A 23,958-nucleotide genomic window follows, 5' to 3' on the forward strand; every position below is an offset into this window, starting at 1 on the left:
ATTCAGTTAACAGAGTCTGAGAGGGGCGCATTATTGGGATGCGAGAAGCTGGACGGTCATATTGAGAAGTTGCCGCCACCTTGGCCTTTCTGTCAAGACTGCTAGAAGGTGTTGGGACCAGTGGATGCATGAGAGCACACAAGGCGGCCGGGCTCAGGACGCCCCTGACAGGCCACCAGTAGAGAGGATTGTCTGATTGTCCAGCAAGCATGAGCAGCTCCAACTGTTTTGTTGTCCGCCATGCAGAGACAGGTGGCGCCATCCTTACACCCCTGTGTCTGTCTCAACCATTTCCAGGCGCTTGGCTGAAGGACGTTTGGTCACAGCACCCATTACATGTACTGCTTTTGACACCCACCGTCAACTCTGTTTGCAGAGGTGTCGGAAATGACTAAACTAGAATGCTATGAAGTTGAATTAGGTTGTCTTCAGTGATGAATCCAGGTTTAGTTTGAGCAGTGATAATGGCCGTATTTGTATCTGGAGACCTAGAGATAAGTTCCTCAATCCTACCTTTGCTGTGGAGCAGCACACTGTCCCCACTGCTGGTGTGGTGATCTGGGGGGAACATCGCATACGACATACCACCCTAGTAGTAGTACGAGGGACAATGACAGCTTAGTAATATGTTCAGGACGTCCTGCAGCCACATGTGTTCTTCTCATGGCGGCTTCCAAGAGGTATTTTCCAGCACACACAAGGGTGTCACAGGAATGACTCCAAAACATTGCCACACTTCCGAAGCCTGCTTGGTTGCTAGATTTATCAGTAATAGAACATATATAGGACCACCTAGGATGCCAAATTCGGCAGGATTGCACGATCTAGAGGCTCAGTTACAGCAAATGTGGACTGCTATGCTGCAGGATGCCATATGGAGCCTGAAGGCCTCCATGCATTCCCGTATCACACCTTGTATCCAAGCTAGAGGTGGCCCAACAGTGTACTAGAGCCTCCATGTCCACCTGTAATACATCTTGTATCAAAGCTATAGTTGTCCCAAGAGGGTACTAGAGCCTCCATGCCTGCCCATATCACATCTTGTATCCAAGCTAGAGGTTGCCCAATAGGGTACTAGAGCCTCCATGCATGCCAGTATAACATCTTCTATCAAAACTAGAGGTGGCCCAACAGGGTACTAGAGCCTCCATGCCTGCCCGTATCACATCCTGTATCCAAGCTGGAGGTGGTATAACAGGGTACTAAAAAACCCTTGCCCATCCATTTCACATGCTATATCCAAGCAAGAGACGGTACAACAGGGTACTAGAGCCTCCAATCCCGCCTCTATCACATCTTTTATCAAAGCTAGAGGTGGCCCAACAGGCTACTAGAGCCTCCATGCCCGACCGTATCACATCTTGTATACAAGCTAGAGGTGGTACAATAGGGTTGTAGAGCTCCCATGCCCGCCTGTATCATATCCTATATCCAAGCTGGAGACAGTACAACAGGGTACTAGAGCCTCATTACCTCCTGTATTGCATCTTATATACAAGTTAGAGGCAGTAAAACAGGATACCTGAGCCTCCATGCCCGCCTGTATCACATCTTGTATAGAAGCTAGAGGCGGTACAACAGGGTACTAGAGCCTCCATGCCTGCCTGTATCACATCTTGTCTCCAAGCTAGAAGTGGTACAACAGGGTACTAGAGCCTCCATGCCCACCCGTATCACATCTTCTCTCCCAGCTAGAGGTGGTACAAGGTACTAGAGCCTCCATGTCCGACCGTATTACATCTTGTCTCCAAGCTAGAGGTGGTACAACAGGGTACTAGAGCCTCCATGCCCACCCATATCACATCTTGTATACAAGCTATAGGCGGTACAACAGGCTACTAGAGCCTCCATGCCTGCCCGAATCACATCTTGTATAGAAGCTAGAGGCGGTATAACAGGGTACTAGAGCCTCCATGCCTGCCTTTATCACATCTTCTATCCAAGCTACAGGTGGTGCTACAGGGTACTAGAGCCTCCATGCCCACTTGTATACAAGCTAGAGGTAGTACAACAGGGTACTAGACGCTCCATACCTGCCCATATCACATCTTCTATACAAGCTCGAGGCGGTACAACAGGGTCCTAGAGCCTCCATGCCTGCCCGTATCACATCTTGTCTCCAAGCTAGAGGTGGTTCAACAGGGTACTAGAGTATCCATTCCCGCCCGTATCACATCTCGGTTCAAGCTAGAGGTGGTACAACAGAGTACTAGAGCCTCCATGCCCACCCATATCACATCTTGTACCCAAGCTAGAGGTGGTACAACGGGGTACTAGAGCCTCCATGCTCGCCTGTATCACATCTTGTCTCCAAGCTAGAGGCAGTACAACCGGGTGCTAGAGCCTCCATGCTCGCCCGTATCACATCTTGTAGCCAAGCTAGAGGCAGTACAACAGGGTGCTAGAGCCTCCATGCCCGCCCGTATCACATCTTGTAGCCAAGCTAGAGGAGGTACAACAGGGTACTAGAGCCTTCATGCCCGCCCGTATCACATCTTGTAGCCAAGCTAGGGGTGGTACAACAGGGTACTAGAGCCTCCATGCCCGCCCGTATCACATCTTGTAGCCAAGCTAGAGGAGGTACAACAGGGTACTAGAGCCTCCCTTCAAGTGTTCAGCTTTCTGCAATAAATTCTCCTTTTGTTGCAATCACAACAGTTTCCTTCTAGGGAGGGATTGTTTTTGACAATGAGTGTGTTTACTAAAACAGACATGTTCGGAGAGCCGAGAGATCCCCTTTATAGAATTGCACTGCAAAAAAGGATTGGTGGAGATTTTCACAGTTCATAGATTACTAGAGCTGACATCACAAAGTTATTTCACTGTTGATATTTTTCATGGTGTTGAAATGCTAGAAATTGTGTGTGTTCCCTTAATCATAACCACACTGAGTATTTCCGTTGGATAAATCCTTAAATAAAGAGCTGAAACCACTACAAGACTTCTATAAACCATGTTTGGAATATTCACAAGGCAATTTAGTCAGATACCAAGGGGAATTCAGGGTGGCGGTAGGATAGTTCTGTGGGCCAGGACTTGTAATATGTGGGAAAACCAGGTCTTTGTAAAAAATGTTAAAAAATTAGATATAGGGAATTTAACTCTTTAAGATCAGTAATATCTAGAGATGAGCGAACGTAAGGCCGATTTCGCAATCGAGCACTGCGATTTTCGAGTACTTCACTACTCGGGTGAAAAGATTCGGGGGGCACCGTGGGTGAGCGGGGGGTTGCAGAGGGGAGTGGGGGGGAGAGGGAGAGAGAGAGAGCTCCCCCCTGTTCCGCGCTGCTACCTCCCGCTCCACAACGCCACGCCCCGCCCCCCGGCGACCCCCGAATCTTTTCATCTGAGTAGTGAAGTACTCGAAAATCGCGGTGCTCGATTGCGAAATCGGCCTTACCGAGTACGTTCGCTCATCTCTAGTAATATCCCAGGTATGTGGGAGAAAGACAACATAATGAAGGCACTTGTGAGACTGAAACCCTTGTATAGAGTTATCCCACAAGGAGAAGGTAATATGTATGAAAATCAGCCGCTTCCCTTACTGCAAAGCTATAACTTTGTAATGAGTTGGGATGCTTTTACACGGAATGATTTATTCTTCACCGGAGCGAACGATGACAGAGTTCTGTTGATTACTTGTGTAGCAGATACATCGTTCACTCGCAAATCATTCAGTCATTCACATTCGCTGTACCAGTGACCGAGAACGACTGAACGATCGGTATTTAAACTGAACGATTAGTGAACGAGCCAACGATGATTTTCATGCTTGCATGAAATGAACAATAAGCGAATTAACTCATTGTTTGATCCGTGGCTGTGTTTACATGGAAATTCTGAACGATAATCATTCTGTGTAAACGGACCTTAAATCGAGATGCGGTTGTGATTTCTTGTTCCAATGCGCATCTTCTCAGTCATTAAAGGGGTTTACAGTGAGTTATTATTGATCAGTAGTTGATCAGCCAGGGTCCATCGCTCAGGACCCCGACCAATCAGCTGAGCGGGCACATGCTGTCAGTGCCACAATAACACAGAGGTCGGAGCAGAAGTGTCCGTGCTGACCTCCTGTGTAGTGGCTGGCGCTTGTAACTGCAGGCATGGCTCCCTGATTTCAATGAGATCAGTGCCTACAGTTACAAGCGTTGGCTACTACACGGAGGGTGGTGCAGAGGCTTCCGCTCCGACCTGTGTGTATTTGTGGCGCTGACAGCATGTGCCCGCTCAGCTGATCGGTCGGGGTCTTGAGCGTCGGACCCCGTCCGATCAGCTATTGATGACCTATCCTGATGGGGGATTATCAGATTATCACATGAAGACAATTTGTGTCCATATGCCCTAAGGTAGCGGTGCACAACCTGCAGTCCAAGGGCCAGAATGCCATTCTCTGTGGCTGCCAACCATCTGAACTTAGAAATGCTTGCTTGTGTGGTGGCTGCTCATATGTAAAATTCATGTCAGAGAGAAGAGGAATCGCACACAGCTGGGGAGCAGAAATGGGCAAGTACTAATGTGGGACTATGTAGTCATCTCTGGGTTCACCTGTATCAGAAAGGCCCAGCTTGGTATTCCAGAAAGGAGAATATAAGTTATTAGTAGCAGTCTATGCATGTAGCTTTCTCCATTGCGGTTGTGCAAGGCTATTACCATAACACCCATCATTTGCAATTGAGACATCAACATTCATGGTCTCCTCTCTGGAGTGCTGACTGGGGAACAAGGGAGCCCCCAATTTCCTGAAGGGGGGGGGAGTCCTGGATGTGGAACTGGCACATGTGAGACATTTATGGCATAAAATTTTGCCACGGTATATGTACTTTTTGAATACCATAAATGTTGTCGATGTGAATGAATCTTTCCGTTTTATTGCAGCCCTTTAGAATGGTTCAATCTTACAATAATTGGTCCTCAGATCCAAAACATTGTGCACCACTGCCCTAGGGAATACACACGGACAGATTCTGCAGCAAATACCGCCCATAGCATGCTATAGGCAAAACGCGTTTTCTTCTTTACGAGCGGAAATCAATTGCGATTATTGCAGAGGGAAAATCGCAGCATGCTCTATTTATTTCTGTGCGGATTCCGCAAGGACGGCCTTCAGTGAAGTCAATGGAAGTCGTCTGACCCATGGCTCTTCCGCAATGATATTGCGGAAAGGTCGTGGGTAACCGTGTCATTGCCTTGCAACAAAGCAGGAATTTAAAAAGAAAAAACTGTACTGCGCATGTGCGACGGCTCGCCGTGCGGACCATCCGCAGTACAGCTGGCGATAGAAGAAAGCAGGTACGCGCAGATGCCGGCTGGGCACAGGGTCGGATTCTGCTGTGGGCTCTCACATGCAGAATCCGGCCCGGTCGTCTGCAGCCGGCCTTAGCTTGTATACAACAGGAGATCAGAAAGTGTTTTCAATAGACAAGTGTTTTTCATCTTGTGGCTCTCCAGTTGCAAAACTCCAGCTCCCATCACACCACGACATACTGAGCTGTCAGGGCATTACTGGACTTGTAGTTATGCAAGAGACACTGGTTAGGGAACATTCACTTAAAGACAGCCTGTCAGCAGATTTCAGCTTCATAAACTATGTTATAGGGCTCAAAGGTGAGGGAATCGAGGAGTCGTGTCTCATACTCACCCGGTCCCCTGTTCAGCGCTGTGACCTCCAAAAATCAGTGCGCACACATCCTACTGAGAAGCGTCATGCTGTGGGTGCATGCTGATTTCTTGGGGTGCAGTGCTGAATCCCCAGATCCCCCATTCCCTCACCTTTGAATTCCATGACATAGTTTATGGGCTCAAACATGCTGACAGTTTCCCTTTCCAGTCAAATTTCAAAAGCAGCAGAGGCCTCCTCATTATTTATTCCACTGCAATATGCAAACAACAGACACAAAAACAAATAAAGCCTCCAAAAATTTCCATTCTCATGCGATAAAGATCATCGGCGGAAAAAAATGTCCAGTTTTGGATTATCTGCTTTCTGCCTGCATGAGGCCTAGTAGGAATAATGCTGATGATTACATGGAAACCCCTACATGTCCTGTCCGCATGGAGTGACCATACTGGCTTACTACGCCTCATCAAAATTGGAGAAGGAAAGCAGCTTGCAGATGGAAAGGATTTTCTAATGAAAACAACCTCTTTCTTTAAGTCCTATTAGTGCCTAGCAATGGCGTCAAGTAGAACTCCCCGGGCTGGGATCCTCCTTAATAGCTAGACTACTACTCACGTAACCAAGCAATCCCTTTATGCAGTATGTGGCTAACATTAGGCCTGGGCACATAACTGTAGAAAAGCTCATCCATGGTGCGTCTGAAAAAAACCGGACATCTTTCCATCTGAGTGCTGTTCCGTATGCACTGGGTCTGTCCCTTATTTTACTTCACTATGTCATCCATTTTTCACATTTCCAAAAAACCTGAAACAGATCCAATTCTTTTTTTCTGCATTTCTTAGCAATGGATCAGTGAAATACAGACAGCATATGGATGGTTTCTGTGAGCTCTCCGTTTTTTGTGTGTCCATATTGATTTGAATGGTAGAATCTTGTCCGCAAATCAGATCACAATAGTGCACGCTGCACTCTTTATTCCATGTGGTACGTGTCTGTGTGAATTGGAACATTGAGTACTATGGCTCACTGTACTGTTAGGCTGGCTTGCCACAACTATATGTACACGATAGCATGACTTTTCTGCACCATGAATGTCATTTTTGTCTCTGACCAGGACCATTCACAAGGGTGTGGGACAAAGCCGCTTCTGAGTTCAAAGTCTATTTAGCCTAATTTAGTCTCTCTTGAGTTCCCTTCCCCATAAAATTGCACAATCTTGCGGGTCTCGGATTTTTGCGCACCCTCCATAGACTCCTTTGGTGTGCAAATGTGCACTAAAATAGAGCATGCTGCTTTTTTTTTTTTTGCGCATGTGAAATGCGTGCGCAAAAGCGAAAATGAGAATAAGCCCATTGAAAACAATGGGTTCTATTCTCTGCGCATTGCGCACAGAGATACGTCTGTGTGAAACCGCCATTAGAGTCTACTCAGAGAGCATCCGGACGGAAAATATGTTTGTGTGTCTAAGGGCTTCCGTAAATGAGCGCAAATACGCTCGCTGCAATAGAGCACATAAACAAGGTTTGAAGTTAATCAGGCTGATACATTCGTTTTAGCGCATAGTAATGTAATCTTCACGCTTGAAATGCCAGTTAACACTCGTGTGTTACTCCCTTTGCGTGAAATAGAATGGCTATTTAAAGCCAAATTAGGGCCAGCTGCCTTCTTTTCCCTCATTTCACGCAGGGTCACACCCTCCCCCTCCCATTTTTTAAGTAGCCATAAACGTCTACGGCAGCTTTCTGCGTAACACGCAGAAAGATAGAGCAAGCCCTTTTTTTTTTTCTCATACGCAGGATTTGCGCGCAAGAAACAAGCTCGCGAGGCGGAATCCTTTGAAATCAGCTTCTTCGTTTCGTCACGTCTTACGGGCGTGAGTTTCACACACGGAAAAACCTGCACAAACAAGTTTGTCTCTTTAAGCCCTGAGGCCGCAGACTTTCTCTCCAATATGAGGAATGATCCAATAGTGATTATTTTTTCTAGGAAGGAAGAATTTTTGCATAAAGAACCTACTTTATTTTAGCAAAAGAATTCTCAGTCATTATACACGTACGGGGGTCTTCGCAGCTAATTACATTTACGCAATTAACTTACAAGGGCTGGCGTAAACAAAATCACCCGCTTTTTAATGCGTTGAGACAAAATGAATTTGCTTGCAGAGATGATTGTATAGCAAAGTATTGGGAAGGAGGAGCCCCTGTAAACAGCTGTCTGCAAACCCCCTCGCAGCGCCTACCTCAGCTGCAGCTGTTTAAGAGACGGAGCTGGATTTTCCGTGTGAAAAATGGGAGGAATTTAACCCAAATGGGGAAACTCACAGCTGGTAGAGTAATTTGGCCAATAGCAAACTGGCAAAAGAAAAGGAGGAGAGGGGGAGGGGGCATGTTAGGGCTCATTAGGAGAAACTAATTGCCACCTTGTTATGGGACAGGAAAAAAAGCGAGAGGGAAATTCTTTCCAGGATTTTTTTTTTCATTTTAACTGTGGAAAAAGGAACGTGTTAGGAAGCTACGAGAAAAATGTAAAGTTCAGGAATATAGAGAATGGAGGTGTGCAGGCAGAATGAAGGGGGCAAAACTGATTGAGAAACCTAGAAATGTCAGAAATAAATGACAGAAGTAGATAATTTACTAAGACAAGGCTTGATCAATGCACAGGTGCCAATTAGGGTAGTATATAGGAGGCACGTGCAATATCCTGGCAGGCACAGCTAAGTTTCTACAGCTGCTCCTCACAGCAGAGGCAGGCGGGCGGGCGGGTGGGCAGGCGGGCATGGGGATCAATGATCAGCACGTAATTACCTCTTGTTCAATCATTAACTGTGCAGACAGCGCACTTGGCTTTTGCAGCTCACCTGGTACCAGGTGCCAATACTGTGAATGCAGATCCTGTGGGAGTTTTCATAAATGTCACTTTTGGCTACAATTTCAAATGATTTCCAACCTCTATGCATTCTTATTTACCAGGGACACCCTTGTTCACACTCCTTATAATTTTTTGCACATATAAATTGACAGGGGATAGCATTGTATGGTAAGGAGTGATGGTACGGAGGGTCCTGCAGCCTATGGAGTGGCTGGTCATCTGTAAGTAGTAACAGGACAGGTCCGGGTCACTTTATATTGTCGGAATGTTACATCAAGCTGAAGAAGAGTCATCCCCAACATTTCAGAAGGAGTCTCCAGGTAACTTGGAGATCTGTAGAAAGATCCACTAACAGTAGATGACTCTTTAGCCATCCTTTCTTACCTTTGCAGGCTCTCCGGTCGGTTATTGGGCGGCTGACATCCCGGTAGAAGCCCTCTTTGCAGTAATGGCAGTGCCTGCCTGCTGTGTTGTGCCTGCAGTTCAAGCACACTCCACCACTCTTCCTTCCAGACAGCTTATATAGCTCCATGTTGAAGCGACAACGCCGGGCATGTAGGTTACAGGAGCAAGCTGGAGACATGTGAAAAAAAGATAATGAATAGTTAGAAAAACAGTATAATCATTTCTTTTTAGTATTATCCCAAAAGATATACAGTTCATGTATACTGCGCATATGATTTAAAAAATGGAAACATGCTTAAAATGCATTTATGAAACGGATGTCACACTTACAGACAAACACAATGTAACTAATAACACATAAATATTTGTAACATTCATGGTTGTTTATTGCACTCATTGTGAAAACATCCACAGTGCAAGGATAAACAGCACATAATAACCTGTAGATCCCCTTTATCAGCAATCACCACCACTAAATGATTCAGGTCCAAGGACAAAAGACAGCAATTCTCTAGTGTTTGCAATCACCATTTTTTATGCTTACCGCAAAAACCCCACTCCAGTCGTAAGCATGAGAAGTGGTGATTACAAACACTAGAGAACTGCTGTCTGTTGCGCTTGGACCTGGGTTTTATGTGCTGTGCTGTGCATGTGTAAGCGCACCTTTATGGTGGTGTGGTAGGCTCCAGTAATCCTATAGCAGCCAAAGCGGAAACAGCCTTCAATATTGGTGCAAGAACCTTTGTTATATGTTTGTGTTAAGATTTACACAATTTTGGTGAATTGCTCCCTAAAAATGTGTTTCAGTTCATTACTATTTCTTTGAGGAGTCTAAATTAAAGAGCAACTCACCATAAACCCCCAAAATGGAGATGTTGAGTGCATGGTGAGTGTAGTAACCCCACCAGAAGATGCAAAAACCTCAAACAAAATTCCCTATCACTACAGGTTTGAAGGCTAACTCAGCCTTTGGGAACTTTTACAAAGTCCAACTATCGGCTACACAATTTGTCAGTAGTCACTAATCGCTTCACTTCAGCTCACTGATACTAAACAATTAGTGACTGACTTCTTGCTTAGTGTAAACACGCAGTCTTTCATCTTTGATTGCAAGGTGTCCAGCCCTGAGGGAGCAAAATAGCCCCAAACTATTCCCCATACTTCACAGCTGCATGAGGTTTTGGCGTTGGTGCGCAGTGTTTTCTTCCAAACATTGCGTTCTGAATTTGAGCTAAAAAGTTCCACTTTTGTCTCATCTGTCCATAGAATGTTTTTCTAGAAGTGTTGTGGAACATCCAGGTGATCGCGAGCAGGCTTGAGACGGGCTGCAATGGGTTCTTTTGGACAGCAGCTGCTTCCTTTGTGGTGTCTTTTGATGAACCCCATTCTTGTTCAGTGTTTTTCTCATCGTGGACACAGAGGATTTTGCAGCTTGTAGGTTTTGTCTGACCCGTGCGCTCTTTCTCACCTCTTTCACGGTTGCCTGTTGGTCCCTTTAAGTGACCTTAACAGGATGTCCACTCTGGGTAGTTTCACTTGCAGCATTTTTCAGAAAAATGCCATATTTTTAGTAGTGTTGTTGGGAGCATTTTTTGTGATAAAACGGCAGCCAAATGTTAGCTGTAGGCCAAAGTGCTGCTGAATAAGTTGGCGCTATACAAATAAAGATTATTATTATTAATAGGTAAATATATAAATGTGCAGCAAACATCTCTTTTTTGGTGGATTTTTTCACTTGTGTTCTTTTGCACAGCGGTGGCACTTTGGGTATAATTGTATCTTGACGCCACCAGGAAGTCCTGGTGGAGCCAAGATTGACAGTGGGTGACGTCCCCTGATGCTGATTGGCTGTACAGCAGCCTGGCAAATTGGTCCTGGAAGGCCACTAAAAGTTGACGGAAAATACATACAGCGGGCCCTGGTGCTAATGCACAGCCACAGCTCCAAACGGGATTCCTTGCCTCTGAGGCACAAGGCGGAACCAGGCTCAGTGTTGTAGCACTGAGCCGAAAGCGTCCTGAAGCGCTTTTTCCTGCGCCCCACAAGAGGCACTCCCACCCGATGTAAGTTTGACATACCGGCCGCTGCAGGGAGGCGACAGGGCTGGAGGAGAGAGAGTCGTATGCGACGGACACACAGTACAGGAGCACACACCGGCGGCCTTCCCACCCCACCTGATGCGGCTTTCCTGGCGCCGGAGCACAAGCTCTGAGGGCGCCAGCTGTCAGCGGGGGAGCGGCGTCCATGGACCTGACAGTCCCGGTGGCGGGGGAAAACGTGCTGAGGGCACCAGCTGTGAGCGTGGGAGTGGCCGACAGGTAGCTGACAGTCCTGGTGGCGGACCACAAGCACTGAGGGCGGCAGCTGTGAGCCGGGGAACTTAGGGGGAGGGTAACATTTCTTCTTAGGCTTACATTATTACATGTTAATGCTGCCATGTTACAGCTGTAACATGACAGCATTTATAGCTCATAATGTGAGGCTATGAAGAAATTTTACCCTGACCATAAGTTGGCAGAGAACACACAAATCAATCCACACTGTGGACTACTAGGACCTTCCAGCCTTGGCCCAATCGGGAGCTAGGGGTGTGACAGGGGCGTTCCTCCTGTCAAACCACCAGCTCTCGGTGGTGTCAAGATACACTAATACCGGCACTTTGCAATTGCGGCAGGCTGCAGACTTTTTTTTTCACATGCAAAAACAATAATATACAAACGGTGCACTAAACTTGATGAATATACCTATGTAAGTACAACCAAGAAAAGGGGCATATGGGATGCAGCAGGATGGACTACAAAAAAGCAATATACCAATGTCGAAAAATATAGGAAAAAAGTAACAATAAGGGGGGATTCAGACAACCGTATATCGGCTCGGTTTTCACGCCGAGCCGATATATGGTGTCCTCATCTACAAGGGGGGGGGGGGATGGAAGAGCCAGGAGCAGGAACTGAGCTCCCACCCACTCTCTGCCTCCTCTCCGCCCCTCTGCACTATTTGCAATGAAAGAAGGTGGGACGGGGGTGGGGCTAAGTTTCCCGAATTAGCCCCGCCCCCGTCCCACCTCTCCCTATTGCAAATAGTGCAGAGGGGCGGAGAGGAGGCAGAGAGGGGGCAGGAGCTCAGAGCACTGCTCCTGGCTCTTCCAGGCTCCCCCCCCCCTGCAGAGAGAGGACGTATATTGGCTGGGCGTGAAAACCGAGCCGATATACGTTCGTCTGAATCCAGCCTAAAAGTAAAAAAAACAATGTATCATTGTTATATTTCTTATATCTTTTAACATTGTTATATTACCTTTTGGCACTCCGCCCTGCTGCATCCCATATGCCCCTTTTCTTGGTAGCACTTCTATAGGCACATTCATCAGGTTCAGTGCACCATTTGTATATTATTGTTTTTGCCCTTCATTGATCCTGGTAGGCTGGGGTAGTGGCCCACCTACGGTTGCAGCTACTTATTATATACTTCTGGGTTATACACACATATTCATATATATTATATTCGGTTTTTTACAAGCATTCTGTAGGATCAAGAAATATCAACGCAAAGTGTGTGAAGGAAGCATCGGAGTGGTTGTCTGAGTAAGGGTATGTTCAAAAGGCAGAATTCACTGCGGAATTTTCCTCTAAAAACCACGTTGAAATCCACATTTTTTTCTGATGCGTTTTTTGGCATGGATCCACATGCGGATTAAGCTCTGTCAGTGGACAAGATCTGCTCGCGGAATTCCGACACGGAAACAAGTGTTTTCGCTTCAAGAATTGACGTCACTTCTTGACGCGTAAACTTGCAGAAATGCCATTTTCGTTGTTGGATTTCCACATGTGGATTTTGCCTGTTGACCAGTCTAAATTTATGCCAAAAGCCGCGCCAGAAAGATGCGGTTTTTGGAGGCAGAATTAACACGGAAAATTCCAGGGCGATTCTTCCGTGTGAACATACCCTCACTGGGAAGTTTCAGTTTATAGATGGCTTCTTGGCTCCTGAGTAATTTTACAATGTTAACCCCTTTGCTGCTATAACAGTGCCATGAGGACAGGGCCCAACATCAGTGATGGCAGGCTGTGTACTGCGCTGTGGAATATGCATGCGCTATATAAATAAAGAGTAAAATAACGCAAAAAGAAATTAAATTCCTCCAATCTGCAAGGGGTCTCCTACAAATCTGTCAGAAGGGTGTATGTGTGTAGACAGCAGGTACGCACCGTCGCCTTCTCCTGAGAGCCCCCAGTGTCTGTACGGGAGGGTCTGTCGCTGGGTGTTTGTCCACGCTTGTGCATTTGGCACCGTCCGCCTGTGTTTGTGTGTGCTTGTGTGTTTAAATGTCTTTCTACGTATGTGGCTGTGAGCCGTGTAATTCATAAATACACAGTTTGTGCCTTTTATCTGTCTACATGCTGATGGATTTTAACAAGCTGCATCTCTGTCTGAGGTGTCTAAATACGGAATATATGTGTCCCCCCTCTGACATCACCTCGCAGTGCGAATGATCTGTTTCTGGAAATTTATGGACTGAATCATATTGCAAAATATTATTCCAAGTGAGGTTTGCTTTGGGGATTTTTCTGCTTCATTATGATGGTAAATCTAACAGGTAAGTCTCACTCCAAATAAACTTCACTGGCCGAAAATGAGCATTTTGAGGATTACAAGAGAGAATCAGGGCATTATCCATCCATCTATCCCACTGCTGGACTCTAGCAGGGTGTAACCAGCAGGTGTCGCTCTTGTTATTTTGTTATTTGCTAAAAATAAGTTCAGTTTATGACCAGAGGTCACCAAATGGATGGGATGATATTTTAGGATGCAACATCCGTAAAGCTTTATTCACACAGACGAGTACAATTTTGGGTGGTGAAAAACTGATTGATTTCCCTGCAAGTGTATGTGCCTTTTACATCAGTATTTGTGTCGTTAAGGGCTTAAACACAGAGGCACATGTGCTAATACGGAGCGTATTAGTGCATGAACCCGTTTTTGGGGGGGTTTTTTGACTACCCAGACTCTGTGATGTTGAACGCAAGGTTAAAAAAAAAAGCTTGAAGGAAAGTCATGCTCTATCTTTCTCACATGTAGAATAGCTACGTATAGGGTAAGTCCTATATTTTCTTGTGTGTACCATTAAAGGAGATGTCCCGAGGCAGCAAGTGGGTCTATACACTTCTGTATGGCCATAATAATGCACTTTGTAATGTACATTGTGCATTAATTATGAGCCATACAGAAGTTATAAAAAGTTTTATACTTACCTGCTCCGTTGCTAGCGTCCTCGTCTCCATGGTGCCGACTAATTTTCGCCCTCCGATGGCCAAATTAGCCGCGCTTGCGCAGTCCGGGTCTTCTCCTCTTCTCTATGGGGCTCCGTGTAGCTCCGCCCCGTCACGTGCCGATTCCAGCCAATCAGGAGGCTGGAATCGGCAATGGACCGCACAGAAGCCCTGCGGTCCATGAAGACAGAGGATCCCGGCGGCCATCTTCAGCAGGTGAGTATGAAGACGCCGGACCGCCGGGATTCAGGTAAGCGCTGTGCGGGTGGTTTTTTTAACCCCTGCATCGGGGTTGTCTCGCGCCGAACGGGGGGTGGGTTTAAAAAAAAAAAAACCCGTTTCGGCGCGGGACATCTCCTTTAATGCGTGAGAATTAGAGATGAGCGAGCATACTCGTTAAGGCGATTTACTCGAGAGAGCATCGCCTTTTTCGAGTACCTGCTGGCTCGTCCCTGAAGATTCAGTGGGGCTGCGGAGGCGGCTTGGGGTGGTGGAGAGTGAGAGATCTCCCTCCTGATCCCCTCTGCAACCCCTCGCTCACACCCGCGGCCCCCTGAATCTTCAGGGACGAGCCAGCAAGTACTCGAAAAAGGCGATGCTCTCTCGAGTAAATTGCCTTAACGAGTATGCTCGCTCATCTCTAGTGAGAATCTCAATGGTGAAAATGAAACCATTGAAATCAATTACACATTTTGTCCCGTTATGCGGCTGTGATTTTCACGACCGCGTAACGGGACAAGTACACGCCAATGTATTTAAACTCTAAGACACAAGTTTCATCTGACTGCAATTTATTTTTCACATTTGTGGAACAAAATAAAATGGCTCAATTAAAGTCATTTATAATTCACATTGGAGTGTGTAAAAACACCCCCAAAAAAGAAAACACACTTGCATGCAATGAATGGGCGATTCTGTTCAGTGAATCGCAACAGAATAGGATATGCTACAATTTCTTTTACACAAACCATTAGGGCTTAAATAGATGGGCGTGTTTTAGTCCTGTTTTGTACCACACTCGTGCAAGAAAACCCTTGTTCACCACGAAAATATGTTGCGCTACTGCATGTTTTTTTGCGCATATGCCCGTGCTTGTCCGGCCTTAGGCTGGATTCACACGAACGTATATCGGCTCGGTTTTCACGCCGAGCTGATATACGTCGTCCTCATCTGCAGGGGGGGAGGATGGAAGAGCCAGGAGCAGGAACTGAGCTCCCGCCCCCTCTCTGCCTCCTCTCCGCCCCTCTGCACTATTCGCAATGAAAGGAGGTGGGACGGGGGCGTGACTAAGTGCCGCGAATTAGCCCCGCCCCATCCCGCCTCTCCCCATTGCAAATAGTGTAGGGGGCGGAGAGGAGGCAGAGAGGGGGCGGGAGCTCAGTTCCTGCTCCTGGCTCTTCCATCTCCCCCCCCCCCCTGCAGATGAGGATGACGTATATCGGCTCGGCGTAAAAAAAAAACGAGCCGATATACGTTCGTGTGAATCCAGCCTAAGGGTGTTTATGCATTAATAGTAATAAATCCCTCATATAAAGTTCATCAAATAGCCAGAATATAGAGCAGCCACAAATAGCGTCTCTATTGCTCTGGAGGGCTCGCCATGGCCATGCGTTAGGGTGCATTCACACGGACAGGTTTGGAAATGGTAGAAACAGTAAATGCGTTTGTGGTTTTATCTGCTGTGAATGAGACAAAAATACGGTATTTTTCTAACACGTTTTTTTACTGCATCCAAACCACCCTGTGTGAGTGCATCCCTACAGTCAGATCCCATTGACTTCAGTTGTCACAATGCAATTGTTCATTTCCCCTATGGTGGTGCTGCAGGGGAATTAGGTAAAGCCCCCTGATAATTTCAGCTGATTGCTGGGGGGTCTTGGCAACAGATCTCCCTGTGATCAACTTATCTTTGGGGGCCTTCCTAAATAAAATGATTATCCAAAGTAGATGACCTCTTTAACCCTTTCCAATCCACTGTCTGACGTCTGAAGACATTCTGATTGAAGCTCCGATGTCGGAAGACGTCCGGCAGGGTATTCTTACTGTATATTACTGGCCGCTCTGTTGTCGGGGGCCTCTCCAGTATGTCCCATACCACAGTACTGGCTCTAGCCCGCAGATGGCGTCATAGTATAATAACAGAAAGAGAAAGCCCCCTAGGAAACCCTGAATCCAAAATTGGATTGCAAAGGGTTAATGTACAAATAAATGTGTTTCAAGGATAAGTATTTGAAACTTAAAGGAAGACTATTAGCACTTCTGACAGCCCCCCAACTTCTTACACCACTAGATAAGTAACAAGGATACAAATATAAACATACATGTGTTGCTGATCATACTGCAAGCATAACTGGACCAATAAGGGGGAGGTTAAACCAGGCTGAACTAGACAGACATTGTCTTCATTCAGCCTAACATACTGTGTTACTATGTATAACTTAGAAGACAATGTTGTTTTAATAGCTGAATACTAATGAGATGCAAAATTTCCAGGGGGCTGCGGGGAGGCAAGTGTCCTGATTTCATGGCTGTAAATTCTCACCCACCCCTACCATCCTGTCTCATAAGCTGCTATCTGCTAAAGTCGTCACTCAAGCAAGTGGAGGGCTTACAGCTGGATACTTACCTGCCCAGGAGACACTTAGCATCTGACTAATTTTTGCCTCATTATCATACAGTCAAAATACTAATGACCCCCTGTATGTGAGTGATGAGTAACTGTGTGAGTTACATGTGATGACGTGAACGTCATGCTATTAGTCATCGGGGCTCTGAGCTCCTCCCCTGATCACATGTTGGCGACGTCATTGCAGGTCCTTAATCATACAGAGCCTGACAGCAGTCGAGTGCTTACAGGACCTGTGATGATGTAACTGTCATGTGATCAGTCACGTGTATGACGTGCATGTAGCAGAGCTGTGTGTATGTGCGCGTGACATGCGTGTAGCAGAGCTGTGTGTGTGAATGCATGTAGCAGAGCTGTGTGTGTGACGTGCTATTAGTAAGTGGCGCATTGCGCCACCAGAAACACTGGTGCTAGTTGAAAAAAATACAGTTGGAAAAAAGTAGAGAGTAAGAACCTAAAGGGATTTTCCAGTACTCTAATGTTGATGACTTATCCTTAGGATACGTCATCAGTATCTGATCAGCCCAGGCTGCTGCTCAGGACTGAAGAGGCAGCGATGATCAGGTGTACATCACGACCTCTTCACTGCATATTGGGTACTGCATCATACATTGTATAGCAGTCATGCCTGGTCTAGCAGTTCAATCTCATTCAGTTGCATAATAATAATAATCTTTATTTGTATAGCGCCATTATAGGTTATCTGACCAATGAATGTGATGTCACATGCCTGAGAAGAGGCCGTGGCACTCATCTGTAGTGTTTGGCGAACCAAAGCAGAAGAACCCTGTTTCAGGTTGAACGTTCCTAAAAGTTTAGTTCCGCATGGACCCAAAATGAGCTCATAGCAAAGTTGTACCCAAAACAGAGTTCTACTAGTTCAGTTAACTCAACACTCGTCCTGAACATTGGTGTACAACACTATCTAAGAGCCATACAGGGCTTTTATGGTTCTACACCTGTTTTAGGGATTTTGGTGAACTTCCAGTTTGGTTTGAACTAATTCAGACCGAAACAAACTCTTTTCAAACGTTCGGCGAACTGACCAAACTGAACTTTTTCAAAAGTTCGTTCATCACTACTCTTGTGAATGCCTCTTCAAACTGCTGATCAGTGGAAGTCCCAAGGCGGATCTCCAGCCAACAGATATCGTTGACCTATTTGAAGATAGGTCATCAGTATTAGAATACCTATAGGGATAACCGCAACACTTTCCTGAACATCAGTCTATATCACTGAGCAGCTGCCCTAATGATTAGATGATGACTGGATGGTCATCAGGAAATATTTACCTTATTCACATTACCGTCCATTCACTGGTGCAAAGACTACACTGAATCAAGATCACCAAAGCAAACTCTGTACAGACCTCGAACAAGCAAGGAGGTAAAATAACATGCTGTATAGTACTCTTTTTTTTACATTGAGACTCTTTAGCTGTTGCTAAACTACAACTCCCAGCATGTTGGAAGGAGTTGTTTTGCAACAGCCGGAGAGCCACAGGTTAGGGAACACTGATATTAGTATGTAATACACAGAGACACATGTTCCACGCTAATGATTTTGTTTCATTGGGTCATATAATATATGTCTGTGTATAGCTTTAGTGTAAATGGGTGTTTGTGTATGGAGTCTGCTGCAGGTTTTAGGAACAATCTGTACTCCAGATGCTGGGTGTTCTCACTACCCCACAGAGCCAGGTGTTGCAGGGGTCAGAATGTTAGACATTAAGGACACGGTGGAATTAATAAGAAGGGGGGCGCATAGGAAGACGAGGGGAAAAAAAAGATTCCAGCTTGATTGCTAGCCTTTGAGGATCAGCATGGCCGGTTATTTGTGACCGGTTCTGGTCCTCCGTGGCATAATAGGCTTGTGCACATTGCATGCCAAACCTGTTATATCTATCATGCCCTGTGAAACTTATTTTTAATTTCAGACCATTTTACAGCTGTTGGGGGGCCTGATGGCTTCATAGGCCACATGTGCTTTATAAAAACCAACAGCGAGGGCCCACACCTCCCCCCCCACCGTCCTCCGCCCAAACTCTGCAGACCATCTCCACCTCTCTAACTTTTTTTTAGGGCAGGGTATAATGAAAACAAGATTTTCTTCAGCCTGCTAGGCCCCCCACCCTTTCCCTCTTCTCCCCCCTTTCCTGAAAACCTTCAGCTAAGGTGCGAGTTTTTCCAGACATGCTGTGAAATTCATTAACATGTCAGAGAAATAATACAGCATCCTGAGAGAGGAGCAATTTATTAAGGAGAGGGCATTCTGTCCAGCCACGAGGTCCACCTCTCCAAGAGCGAGGTAGAACTCTGTGAAACAGGAACGAAATCTACAGAGAGCGGCTAAAATGACATTATTAGTATTACTTCACAGGATGGAAGCTGGGTGGTCTTCATCATTGCTTCATCAATGCATCACTTCCAGCCAGTAATGATGTTGGCTTATCATATAACTTTGCACATACAGTGGCAGGCAAAGGGTTTTGCCAAATAAAATTGTGGCATTGCTTCTAGGAAAGAATGATTCTGTAATATGGCGCTTAAAGAGCGCTATACCGAGGTAGGACCTAACAGCTGCAGAGCCAAAGGGATTCATTGTGCTGCCATACAACCACCTTCTGACCTCGTTGCCATGTGTATGAGGCCTAAGGGACCTTTCACACAGGACGGAATACTCCACAACAGCGTTGCGGAATATGTTTTCCTGCAATTTTGCACTAAAATTTGCACGGCTAACTGTGGATTTTGATGTGAATTGCAGAATCCTGCTATTTTCAATTCTGCATCAAAATCTGCCTGATTGCGAAAAGCTGGCTTATTTCCCTCCTTTGTGAAGGGTCCTTTTACACAGAACGAGAAATCATTGGAACAAGTAAATGATGAAAAAGTCGTTTGCTTTAAAAGGCCATCAGTTTACACGCGCAGATAATTGTATACCATTTTTTGTAATTCGCTTGTTCTCTCAGTCATCGGTCTTCCAGAGGTTTCTACCAGAGAATGGGAACGACTGACTGATCGCTTTTTATACGTGATATGATATATGATTTTTTTGCCTACGTGAAATGAACGACAAACCATAAGCGAACAAATTTGCGTTGGTCGTTCAATCGTTGGCCTTGTTTCCACTGAAGATTTATTGTTCAGTTTTACACAATCCAACCATTTTTTTGAATCATTCTATGCAAAAAGGCCCTTGCATACAGATTCTTTCCAGCTTAAGCTGCCCCTACACTGTCATAGCGGACAGCCAACAGCTAGTCTTCCTGACTCCATTTGCAAATGGGAAATGCCTCTACAGCGCCACCTATTAGAAGGCAGCATTCCTGCAAGTCAATGTTAGACCTTTTAACAAGCCTTGAAATAATGACTGAGATTATAAACCAAAACCAGAGTCTTCTCCAGGATTAAAAGAGAACTATGTACAGACAGACTCATTAGTGTGCAGTAGGTTGCTGGCTCAGCTGGGTGAGAGGGCTATGATATGGATCAAGAAGGGTATAGTGTCTCCTTAAGGAGAGCACCTTAAAGGTGTTAGGGGACTTATAAGGCCAGGCATGCTCCTGGGGATGGGGGCCTGAAATATAAGCCCTCCCCCGAAAATAAGCCCTAGCTAGACTACCTCAAAAAAAGCAAAAAACATTTCTCACCTAGCAGGTGGCGTTCGGGTCAATCGCCCTTGGCATTATGACGCCGCTGCCGTGTTTTCCTGAATGCCGACAGAGCATTTCTTCCTGGTAGCGGGACTTGAATACCCCGCCTCCAGCAAGCTAATGCTCTGATTGGTTGATCAAGCGCCTCGTCAGCCACTCAGAGACTGCGCTTGATTAACCAATCACAGCCATTCATTGAATGGCTGTGATTGGTTAATTGAGTGCTGGCTCTGATTGGCTAATGCAGCGCTCGATCAACCAATCAGAGCATTAGCTTGCTGGAGGCGGGGTATTAAAGCCCCGCTACCAGGAAGAAATGCTCTGTCGGTGTTCAGAAGGAGAACACTGCAGCCTGCAGCAGCGACGGAGGCCAGCGCGAGAGACCCGAACGCCAGCTGCTAGGTGAGTATTACAAGACACCCCCCCTCCCACCTGCCCATTAGCAACCAATCACAGTGCAGCTTACGTTTTTCTAGAGTAGTTTAGGAAATTAAAACTGATTGGTTGTATTGGGAAACAATGGTCATTTTTTTTCAGATGTTCTTGATAAATGAGGTTTAAAGGGGTTGTGCCAAGATGCATAAAACCTTTGAGAATGCAGGGCTTGGGGTGATCGGCATATTACCCAGAGTCTTTCTCTCAGCACCCATGGCAAACAGCTGACCTCGGCAAGGGTAGCTGCAGCCAGCCTGACCCTTGTCCTGCAGTGGGTGATGCAGGACAGAAGCTCTTACTGATCAGTTCTGTGACCATCATGTACCCTAATAGGGCATATGAACAGGACCATCTTGGCACAACTCCTTTAATTCAGTAATACAGTCACACCGGCCTGCCCACCACCGCTAGTGCAATTACTCTGGCAAGTTTGTATGAACACTTAACACTGCAGAACTGCTTGTGGTTTATACAATGTGTGTAATTATTCTCTTTGGTAAATTTTCATTGTAAGTAATTTGATATGCAGAGAGCAGGTTTTTCCTGCAGTTTTACAAGCTATTGGTTTTCGACTACATCCCCACAATTTATTTAATACCAATTTATACGTCACGTTATTAATGTAGGTGTTGTTGCTTTTGGTATTCATTATAGCACAGTAAATCCTTATGCAAACTAATATGTTATGGCTACATACAAGTTGTGTGGAGTCGTAAAAGGGCGCCTATAGACTGCTGTCGGGCTTTAGTGGACCTCAGTTTCCCTTCAGCTTCATAAGAAGACATACAGGGTTTTGCATACGTGCAAAACTAAATTGTGGTATTATGGCATGCTCTCTTTTATGCCATATTCTATATTCTTCCCTAGAAGATTTGAAAATAATGAATTTATGTGTTCTTGGAGAGTTACTGATGCATTGGCTCACTGCAGCCATAAATAGGTTAAAAATCCTAATTGATGTTACTGGACAGAATGCTTTAATTTAGCTGTATAGTTAATGGCACAGACTGTAATAACCCAGCAGGATTAATGGCCATATGACAAGCATTTAACATATTCTGAAAGAAGTCACCATTTTTTTTATAGGAGAGTATAAATCACACACAGTGTTAGGAATTTCTAAAAGGGCCCCAAAATGGCTCATATTTTATCTTTATCAAAACCCAGCGGAAACATTAGGAAAGACAAATGACTGCTTGGTGCATAGAGGTGTCAGAAAGCAATCCATAAAAATCATATCTGTGCTGTGCAGATTGGGTCCTAAAGGCAGTGGGTTATGAGATAAAGTTCCATCACCCTCCTGATGACAGTGTTATCGTCCTATGGCATTTGTGTTGCATTAATCAGGGGTTGGTGTGGGCTTGCAGAACATAGATGGATGCTGAGAGTTCAGGAGAGCGGGTGCCAAAGGGGTGCCTAGGTGTGCCAATGGAAGAAGGATTTTCCATACCAAAGACCACAATGTGCCTCCCATTATGTTGTTGTGTTTTGATACCCAGGACAGAAGGACATGGAGGCACGTTTATTATCTGGCTTGCTCCAGAATTGTGGCATCAAAAAGCATAGCTTTGGCATGAGTGTCAAAAATTGTGACTTTTTGAAGGTTCACACCGGACCCACCAATTTTAAAATAGTTAATGGGGGCTAGCAATAGGGCATTTTGCTACTTGCAGCCCTTCATATTTGGAGTTGGCACATGGGCCTTCTGACAAATGTGACAAATGTATTAAGAGGCTTGTGCCAGAAAGCAATCCATAAAAATAATATCTGTGCTGTGCAGATTGGGTCCTAAAGGCAGTGGGTTATGAGATAAAGTTCCATCACCCTCCTGATGACAATGTTATTGTCCTATGGCATTTGTGTTGCATTAATTAGGGGTTGGTGTGGGCTTGCAGAACATAGATGGATGCTGAGTGTTCAGGAGAGTGGGTGCCAAAGGGGTGCCTAGGTGTGCCAATGGAAGAAGGATTTTCCATACCAAAGACTACAAAGTGCCTCCCATTATGCTGTTGTGTTTTGCTACCCAGGACAGAAGGACATGGAGGCACGTTTATTATCTAGCTTGCTCCAGAGTTGTGGCATCAAAAAGCATAGCTTTGGCGTGAGTGCCAAAAATTGTGACTTTTTGAAGGTTCACACCAGACCCACCAATTTTAAAATAGTTAATGGGGACTAGCAATAGGGCACATGGGCCTTCTGACAAATGTGACAAATGTATTAAGAGGCTTGTGCCAGAAAGCAATCCATAAAAATCATATCTGTGCTGTGCAGATTGGGTCCTAAAGGCAGTGGGTTATAAGATAACGTTCCATCAGCCTTCCTGATGACAATGTTATCGTCCTGTGGTATTTGTGTTGCATTATTCAGGGGTTGATGTGGGCTTGCAGAGCATAGATGAATGCTGAGTGCTCAGGGGGTGCCTAGAGGTGCCAATAGAAGGATTCTCCATACCAAAGACCAAAATGTGCCTCCCATTATGTTGTTGTGTTTTGCCAACCAGGACAGAAGGACATGTTGGCATGCTTATTATCTGGCTTGCACAAGAATTGTGGCATCAAAAAGCATAGCTTTGGCGTGAATGCCAAAAATTTTAACTTTTTGAAGGTTCACACTGGACCCACCAATTTTTTAAAAAGTTAATGGGGGTAAGCAATAAGGCATGTGGCCACTTGCAGTCCTTCACATTTGGAGTTGGCACATGGGTGTTCTGATGAATGCAACAAATGTATTAAAAGACTTGTGCCTCTTAATATGTTTGTCACACTTGACTCTGGCGGAAACCTTACTTAGATCAGTGTATGGAATGCTGGTCTAAACTAAATATGTCCCTTGGTGTTTGTTTCCATCTTCATGCCTTTTTCAGAGGTTCTTGCCATCCAATAGCAAAGATGATACGGGGAAACCAGACTTGGGTCCCATCTCTCGAAGAGCCCACTGCAGCCACATTGCCTGCCTCTATGGCATATATGCATTTGACCGTGCCTGAGACGGCGTGTTCAGAAACATGACTAGGGAAGCAATCTGAATCTTTGTCCCAGGTGAAGGAAAGCCTACTTTATCACTAGATACATTGAGCAATCAC

The 23,958-nt window shown here is 45.5% G+C and overlaps 1 protein-coding gene across 1 annotated transcript in view; it reads right to left on the bottom strand.

The window, feature by feature from the left end:
* The window catches only part of NTN3 (netrin 3), an 82,554-nt gene that overhangs the window by 28,663 nt on the left and 29,933 nt on the right, over positions 1-23,958 (bottom strand). Inside the window, exon 3 of the mRNA XM_066576442.1 lies at positions 8,870-9,058. Within this exon, the coding sequence (XP_066432539.1) occupies positions 8,870-9,058 (189 nt within the window). The remainder of the gene's footprint in view (positions 1-8,869; positions 9,059-23,958) is intronic.

Source organism: Eleutherodactylus coqui, chromosome 8 (assembly GCF_035609145.1).
Source record: "Eleutherodactylus coqui strain aEleCoq1 chromosome 8, aEleCoq1.hap1, whole genome shotgun sequence".
Classification (NCBI taxonomy): domain Eukaryota; kingdom Metazoa; phylum Chordata; class Amphibia; order Anura; family Eleutherodactylidae; genus Eleutherodactylus; species Eleutherodactylus coqui.